Here is a 9,255-nt window from a genome sequence, read left to right as displayed (position 1 = left end):
TTTCCTCCTGTTCTTGTAAAAAAAAAAAAAAGACCTCTACTATTTTGCATCTCTCGGTCTACCTCCACGCACAGCTGTTTTTTCCTCGTTTCTTTCTCACCCCTCTCGGCCTCTCCCACCCTCTCTCCACGATGAAGCGCTTTACATTCTGTACCATCGGGCCAAGCATACAGGGACAGCGTCCCCGGGGTCACATTAACTTGACGGTGAGGACAATGCCACCATCACGTCAGCTCCCATCAGCCTCCATCCCCGACCAGAGAGAGGGAGAGGAGGAGAGAGAGGGACAGTGTGAGAGCCAGAGGCTGGGACTCTTTAGAAACGAAGAGAAAGGGAGGAGAGAGATGAGGAAAAATAGAAAAACAAATGAACATGGCCGTGTGTTTTGTTTCCTCGGGGGATGGGGAAAGGGAAGAAGTCACTGTGGATCTGGGTCTCTCACTACCAAGCTGTCTGGGTCATAACTCAGAGTGCGTGGACGTGTGTGGATGCCTGTTTGCCATTTCCAACCTCGGGCAACATGGCAGGGGAATTCACTGAGGCACCTCCAGGCCTGGAGCGTTAGACATTTCTCATCTTGTCTCCGAAGCCTGTACAGCAAAGGACAGTGTCCACAGCTGCTGCTACGAACTCGCAACAGTTAATGCAACGCATTCACCGAACTAGTTGGTGAAAGTTTATGGCCGCAACACCCTCAGGAAACGCACGATGAAGTGAAGTGTTAATGATGATTGCACGCATGTCCAGAAAAAAAGCTTCCATAAGGGTCTGTTCTAATATTGCTGCTGTAAGAGCAGAGAGGATTTTGTGATGATTAACATTTCATTTGGTTGAAGTGTGAAGTGTTTTTGTAGCGGATGAATTAAGAGTCAAAGTAATGGACACATCATACAAATATAGTATAAAACATAGCACTTCTAAATGAACGAACCCCTCTTTGCCTCTAAAGTGGATATAAAACATCATAAAGCCCAGACATCATTGAAATTCACTATATTTAGCCGAATCAATTAATCTGGTGCCAGCTTTGACACACACACACACACACATACACAAGTGCTACCTTAGATTTCGCAATCCTGTACAAGTCTGAGTCCGAGTCTGCAGTCTAAACCTTCATCAAATCCTTTTATATCATGCTGTATATTAAAGTACCACATCTGAAAGCGACCATCTTAATATCTTCCCAGATGCAGGACATGCTACCAATTAAGTTTGGCAAACACCTTTTTTAAGGGACCAGTGTGGAGGAGTTAGGGGGATCTATTGGCAGAAATGGAATATTTCTAATTATGTTTTTATTAGTGTTTAATCCCCTGAAATTAAGAATGGTTGTGTTTTCGTTACCTTAGAATGAGCCCTTCATATCTACATAGGGAGCTAGTCCTCATCACAGAGTCTGTCATGTTTCACCGCCAAGTTTTCTACGGTAGCCCAGAACGGCCAAATCAAACATTGGCTCTAGAGAGGGCCTTTTGCATTTCTATGCTGAAGTGGCAGTTTGAATTCTGGCCATGTGATGAATAATCCCAATATTAACTCTCCTTTTAGCTCCAGTTTGTTCTCTGCTAACTCCTGGGGGAAATATCCATCCAGATATTTAGCTGCTAAATGCTCCACAATGTTCACTAGCTGACCGCTAACTATGTCTTTTTGCTTTTGTTGCTGGACAGGTAGTGCACAGGTAGGGTTTTTAGAGCTTTTTCTACAAAAAATGAAATACAACATTTAAACCATGCAATGAAATCGGTGAGAGTGAATCAAAACAGTAAAGCCAAAAGATGCTCAAATGTTCCATATAAAGTAAAGGGGAACAGCAGAGTTGGGTGATAATTCTCTGTAGGGTTCATCACTTCAAGTGGCCCGTTTCAGATTACACATTGATGCATTGTTATTGGAAAATCATGGATTATAGCCACTTGTAAAAATAAAACCAACATAAAAGAGGTTCTAATTCTTCCCAGGAGAAATCTTTAGAGTAGCGCTAAGCTTGGAAAAGTGTCCATAATGGATTTTATATAACACATTAATCCCCTTTTAATCAGATTAACATTGTGAAAGTAAAGCTATATTAAAGATATACATTATTTTAGTGGGCCTGGCTGCAACACATGTAGACATTAAACTCATTTTAACTACACACCTGCTGCAGTTTGCCTCCTATGGATAAATCCCATTGAGACTTTTAATTTTTTTCCCCGTGGGAGGATTGGACCCCCACCTTCCCCTCCTTTGTAGTTCCATGAGCACAGCAAGGTATTAACACTGTCGGCTGTGTTAAGATTCAATAACCAGGAATAAACTGATGAAGGTAAAATCATCTACTATACAGTGCATTCCCTTTGGAAGGTTGTCGTCAAGTATTTTGAATTGTATTAGGTGGCACTCAAAAACTATATAGTACAGATATCTGAAAATACAAGTTTCGACACCAGAGTACACTTTATATTTGCCCTCATGACCACCAGCCCACACACAGAGCACCACACAGTGTCTCACAGACAGATCTTGACAGGTAATATTTTTCTCATTCACTAACGTATACAAACAAACATACCGTCTCCGTTTCTCAGATTTGAACTCTCCACACAGCGTTCTACTAAGTGGAGCGCTAACAAACCACATTAAGAGCACTGTGACTGATGCTTTGGTCAACAAACCAAACACTTGTCTCCCTTTCACCGAGCGCATCTCTCCTCCTGCTTTTGTTCCCCCAAGAGACAGAAGTCATTTTCTCGTCACCAGTGCAACAAAGGATGCTGGGCAGGAATCATTTTTCTCTCAATGCCTGATGTTGTGAGTCAAAAATGCTGAGCTCTGTTGTTTTAAAGACATACAATCTGTTTTCTATGAGCAATAGAAGTTCAGTTCTTTGCCGCGAACAAGTGCTTCCAACGTCTTTCTCGTTATGAAATCATGAATTGAGCCCAAACAATGGTGCCCCTCTGTTGTTTTCACCCATTTCTGATAAATGTTTCACATCTTGTGTACATTATGAGTACATCTTTTTGAGCACAATGTTTTTAAGGTTTTATGTCGTGCAAACCTCATTGGAAAAATCACGTGTTCTCCTTTATTTATGAATATTGTGTAAATATGTTTAATGTCATTTCCTAAAGATATTTTTGTTTGAATAAGGGCTGTATGAACTAAGTCATTTTAAGTCTACGAGTATTTATTATAGTTGCTGTCAGAATTTCACAGAATATATTATTTCATGTTAATGATTTTAGTAACATCAAGCATGATGAATAGAGAGATCTGCATTAGGGGAGTTGTGACAGAGTAGGCCTGTTGTACTGTATGTCACATTATCGCAGTGGGTTTTTACATTCGTGGCAGAACAAAGTGACACAGATTAACGGTAGATTAGGACGAAGCAACTACAAAGCAGACAGGTTGTCTAAAGTCTAAAATCGAATCGAATCTAAAGCAGTGTTAATGTTTCTATTGTGCGCTCACACAATACCAACTGATAAATGGGACGCTGTGGCAAAAACAAGTCGTTTTTGGATCAGATTAATTAATTTAACTGATTTGTAGTTTGGTTAAAACTGGTTTGCACATGCAGAGAAGACCGTGATATTTAGTGCTGTGTGCAGGTACTGGGCTGTCTCTGTTTAAATGCAGTGGAATTGTTGTTTTTTCTTTGCACCAAGTGAAAGGAGGGAATTCTTTCCACTTTGGCACCATGACCCCCTTCAGATTATCGTCTTTGAGTACCTGTTTATCGAAAGAGTATATAAGAGAACAGATCTGATAAATGTATAAATACAAGTGGCCAAGTAAATCTAAAGTGTATTGGAGTGATACACAGTATGTAGCAAAAATGTGTATATACTGTATGTACCTGTACTTCTTATTACAACAAAACAGCTAATTTACACCCAAAATGTTCTATAAATGTTCTTTCCATGAGGATTGTGCAGCAACTAATGCCACTTTTGAAGATATGAAACATTAAAGATTGTAAAACCCATATAAGGCTTCGTTTTGACTTGTGTTTGTTGGATACAGTTAACAGCGAAACATCCTAACTCCTCGGCTTTAAGAGCTAATTTGAGATCAACTTATAGTGCTTTAATATATAGTTATCTCCGGACAAGAGAGCACTATTGCCGTTTCACTGTCAGCCACAGCTCCTCTTGAATAGTTGCCGGTAAATGACAGATGTTACAGTACATCGGCAGTATTTTCCCAGCTGGGATTTGAAGCAGCAACAATCACAAACATGTCCTAGTAACCACCAATTCACCCGTAAAGTCTTCCAACGTAGACACAGATTGATGCATCAAGGCACTAACTATAGCTGCCACCGCTGCGGTGCGCCTCTAGTGCCACCCTGTGGCCGTTCCTGAAACTACATGAACCCAAAGCATTTCTACTTATTAGTGTCCTGAAATATGAATCTACCAATCTAACGGCAGGATGCTCCTACTCCTATATACAAACTCACATCCTCATCCTTCGCATTTATTTCACTGTTAAAATGAGAGAACAGTGACGGGCTGTTCTTCAGAATAAATATTTTAATAAAAGTTAAGACCTTTTACAGTCAATTATAGACTTAACAGACCTTGTAGATGTAAAATGACATCTGAGACAATTGAATACTTTTTAACACCCTTTAAGCATTATTAACACAGTGTAATAGCAATAGCTTAAAATATATGTATTTCATATATATATTTAATATAACAAATAATAATTCCAAGGAAATGGAAATGAGAATAATGACACTTAAGGAATTTGTTTTACTTCAAGGAGGGATTAATGGCCCCGCAATAATGCAGGTAAGTGGCTGTACACATCATTTATTATGCCTAGCGTAGCCCTGTAAATACAAATCATGCAAAACATTAACATTCAGTGCTATCAGGCACAATTGCTGGATTTAGAAACTGTCTGGGCAAGTGATGCAACTGAAAGAAGTACAAGTGATTGGTCCCCTATTTTAAAAAAACAAAAAAAAACACAATCCTATGCTCTGTGGTCATTAGATGTTCCTGACTGAAGCAAGCATATCAGAGGTTACACACACTAAACACATTCGATTCGTTCAAACTGTATTTTCAAACACTGAATATAAAGACAGGACAGCAGAACTGTTCTACTGAGAGTGGTTTCCTTCCTTTTAACAATGACTTACTCTGGCCCTGCTCCTGGAGTGCAGTCCTGACATATTAATGACCACAGACAAGAAAAATCAAAACAGACAATACCATGTTAAAAGAGGAAATATAAGGAGTGCAGGTAGTATTATGTGTATTTTGATACAGGCCCAGGAAAAAAGACGGTGAAGTGACGAGGGGGAAACGTGGCACCTTTTAAGAGGCATTACACTCAAATCACATTTCCAAGTCATTCATATGGTCACAAGTCGGGTGAGAAGATGAGGATAGGATTAGTCAGGCTTTACTGGTGTGGTGCTGGTTAGGTAGGAGCTGGTTAAATACCAAGTGCTGTTATCTTTTTAAAGCTACAGCTGATAAAGTTTGATAACTTTTTGTCATATTTGCTAGATTTGTCACTATATCCTGACAGTAATACACGAGACAGATAAACTGTGGAGGAAAACATTTGATGCGAGAAACAGGCACTACAGTACCAGAATCTTGATCAGCTTTCCTAGTTTGACAGTTTGATCAGAGTCCCCGAGCTTTGCGAGCAGTGATTGACACCGCGTTAGGGACTGCTTGGCTCCGATTGGTTGTTTTTCTTCAGGCGCGATGGTATCTCACAAATACCATTAGGGGCCCTAAGAGGAGGCAGAGGAACCTGATGGTTTTTCACAGCTTATCCGTCTCATGCACTACTGTCAGGATATAGTGACAGTTTGAGCAAATATGACTAAAAGTTATTTCTATTGAACTGTATAGCTTTAAGAAGCTAAAATGACTCATTATTATCGTCATCTTCTAATATCTGATTCTGTACATGTCAATCAATTTCTGTACTGGTCATCCGATTGTACCACACTTCATAATAAAGCACCTTATAGGATGAAGATGTAGATTTAAAAAGCATCTCAAGATTACCAGTGAATTTAGCCTATCAAATAACAATTTACAGCGATACTTTGGGTGCTGTGAAGTGGCGTTGTATGAGGTATTTATACATAGTCAGTGTACACTACTAGTTAATACACCGACTAGGGATAAGTACGTTATACAACCCCACTTCAAAAACACCCAAACTATCCCTTTAAGTACTGGAAGATAATGATTTGGTTAAACCAGGGGAAGTACTCTCACTTTATGAAAACACACATAAACTTGTAACTGCACCAAATTTCTCATCCAGAGAGGAAATACACTCTTTTTGGCCCCCAGTCGCTGGCACACCTTCAAAACTCTGATGTGTAGAACATACAGAACATACAGAACCTGAACAGAGAAGACAAATGATGAGTGGTTAAAAGTGACTTATAGCAAAAGATCAACCTGTCACCCACAGGCAGATATGTGATCAGGGTGTTGGCTGTTGGTTGATGGCGAGTGTCCCACTATCACCCAAACCCTGATGTGAAAGTAGTTTTCTTTAATGTGCACAGCCCCGTCTATCGCTGTCCAGTTATGTTGTTGCCTCCAGGATTTATGACGATGGAATCCAGTAACGGACGGAGAGCCTGGCCAAAAGGCCTGAAGAAGAAACACAGCAGACAGTACTGTTACACAGGAATCAGAAGGGCCTCAAGAAAGTCTGAACAAATCACAGTGTGTGAGCTAGACAAGGGGAAGGGGGAAGTAAACACACAAGACCAGAGTCTTTCAACTGGGAATATCACACACAGCAAGAGAGCGAAGTAGACAAATAACACACAGAAGTCAGTGTCACAATAACTACAATTTTAATTTTACTTCACTACTATTGCAAGTGATTGCTCTGTAATATCAATACTGCGATAATGCAATATTGTCAGTGTCACCTCCTCAGAGGAAATATCCACCACCACAGCTTCTCACACATGACATCATCAATCTGGGATGTTCAGTGCATTTCAGGCTTTATTTGGGGTGATGTAATGCAATTAACGATTTTCCTATTCTAGTTTCAAACTTGCCTCGACTATACTTTCACTCTAGCTCTTCTACAAAAAGGAAAATTCAGGAAACATTGGTGCAAAACAACAAGTCAATTAAACAAACTATGTACTTCTGAGAAAGAGACTCACACCTGTATATATTGTAGACGTTTGACATTCTCACACACTACATTACAAATTCATAATTTCTATTATTGTGACAACATCAGCATAAGCAGAGATTCAGTTTAACTACAAATACAGAAAATAAGAAAGGGCACCGGTGATTATTGACTCATTGACTCACGTGGATAGAACTTCAGATGGAAGGTCTGTAATGTACGACGGGATCTTTTGCCCCGTGAGGAACTGAGCCACCTCGTTGCTGAAGGTGTTGCAGTTGTGCTCAAACAAGTTGTACTTGTCACCGCTGTGCACCCAGAGAAAAAAAAAAAAGGAGAGAGAGAAGAGACATTCATTTGAGAGAGAGAGGCCGAACAGGGTGGAGATCAGGGCGGGTGAGTAGCAGGAAAAGACAAGATAGCCACATTTTGACGGAGAGATACCAGGAGGAACTGAGAAGTGTGAGAATTGAAATGAAGGCTGTGCATTGGCAAGAATGTGGGGATACAATACGTATCATGATACAGGGGCTATAATTCAATATACTACGCCTTACGCTACTTCCTGTCTCAGTTTACGTTGTTACATTAGAATGGAAGAGTCAAATGGCTGATAGATTACAACACTACCATCTAGTGGTCGAGGGTTTAAGCACAACACAAAATGAACCACTGACACATACCTTTACATGTAAATTACAAATTAAAATGTGAATTATGGCCCGTAGTTCTTGCTAAAACCAGGAGCAACTTCCAGGTGATGATATGGTTATATTTATTGAGGAGTTAGCGCAGCAGCAATGCATTTGCCTCACAATTGTTTGTGTTTTTTTCACTTGTAAATTGTTGATTTAATAATTTGGAGTAAGATGAGGACGTCTCATACTGTATTGAAATACCTTCTGAAAAAAATTTATTGTAGGCTACATCCGAACTATGCAGTTAAAACGTGTTAATTACTAGTCACGGTCATTTTGTGGCAAACGTTACTCTATCTGACCTCCGGGATGGTCCCACTGGGATGTAAATCTGTGTGATGAGCCTGAGCCCGTACCTGTATGAGGACTCTGCCAGTGAAAACAGGTACTCCATAAATATATCTGCAGGCACCTCAGTGGAACCCAGGTCTACTATGGAGCCAGGATTTCCTAAGGGAGTGCCACCCTAGGATGCAACACACATACACACCTCAGTATGCCTTTTTTTTTTCCAAACACATTGATTGACAAGCACTTCTTGATCCATTAATTTCTAAGTATTTGTACTTGAGAAAATGATGATGCTGATTCTTACCGGTGGACAATTGTTGACGCCTTCTCCCACAAAGAAGAACTCCTTTCCATGGACCACAATAGCAGTGTGCCTGTAAGATACCAAAACACCATGTTCCCATAAAACCAAGCCAATGAAAGTAATTAACCACAGTTCACAGGATCTTTAGTGAGAACTTCTACAAAACAAGTCTACTTACCATACCCCGTCAAGCTGTCTCCCTGTGATGATTAAAAAAAACAGGATTAAATCAGAATGGACTTATTCCAATCTTAGTACTTGGCAGAAAATAAAGTCATAGCTTAGGCCTGAGTAGCATCCCCGCTCTCTCCTGGTTTCTCTCGCCGGCCAGGCTATACTGTCTACGGCTTTCATGACGCCAAGCAACAGGTGGCTCGTCCAAAACTCACCTAGCATGAGAGGACTCAGCTGTCGGGCCATGCCTCTGGACATGTCGTAAATGTACAGTTTCACTGGGTAGGAGTCGGTTTGGTCCATGACGGCACAAAGGGAGTGCTTCAAAATGCAGCTAACCAAGTACAAAGATCCACCGAGAGTTGGCTGGCTAACTTACCTACTGAACACAACTTAAATAAAAAGTTTATCGTGGAACGGTTATTTATATAAATATATGCTACAAGCTATTTCACACGGAAAATAATAATGCTGTAGCAAATATAAATCTCCTAATAACAGGCCAAAGTTGCCGGGTGCTGACAGCTAGTGCTGTGTCACTGCCTAACTGTAAACAATAACATGACTGTCAAACAAAGTGCAATCGCATGGCGAAGCCGGCATTACTTCCGGTGTCGAGCCGCGCTGCAATCAAAGTCCCGC

The 9,255-nt window shown here is 40.4% G+C and overlaps 1 protein-coding gene across 1 annotated transcript; it reads right to left on the bottom strand.

Annotated features, from left to right (window-relative positions):
* Window positions 1-4,511: 4,511 nt before the first annotated feature.
* On the bottom strand, window positions 4,512-9,189 carry desi1b (desumoylating isopeptidase 1b). Its single transcript, XM_076093254.1, has 6 exons — window positions 8,829-9,189; window positions 8,618-8,639; window positions 8,440-8,509; window positions 8,201-8,310; window positions 7,332-7,454; window positions 4,512-6,641 (listed from the first exon to the last, which is right to left on the bottom strand). The coding sequence occupies exons 1-6, from the start codon at window positions 8,914-8,916 to the stop codon at window positions 6,560-6,562; spliced, it is 495 nt and encodes a 164-aa protein (XP_075949369.1). The 5' UTR covers window positions 8,917-9,189; the 3' UTR covers window positions 4,512-6,559.
* Window positions 9,190-9,255: the final 66 nt, after the last annotated feature.

This window comes from Anarhichas minor, unplaced genomic scaffold (assembly GCF_050575085.1).
Source record: "Anarhichas minor isolate MPS153535 unplaced genomic scaffold, ASM5057508v1 ptg000017l, whole genome shotgun sequence".
NCBI classification, from domain to species: Eukaryota; Metazoa; Chordata; class Actinopteri; order Perciformes; family Anarhichadidae; genus Anarhichas; species Anarhichas minor.
This window is presented reverse-complemented; position numbering and strand designations above follow the sequence as displayed.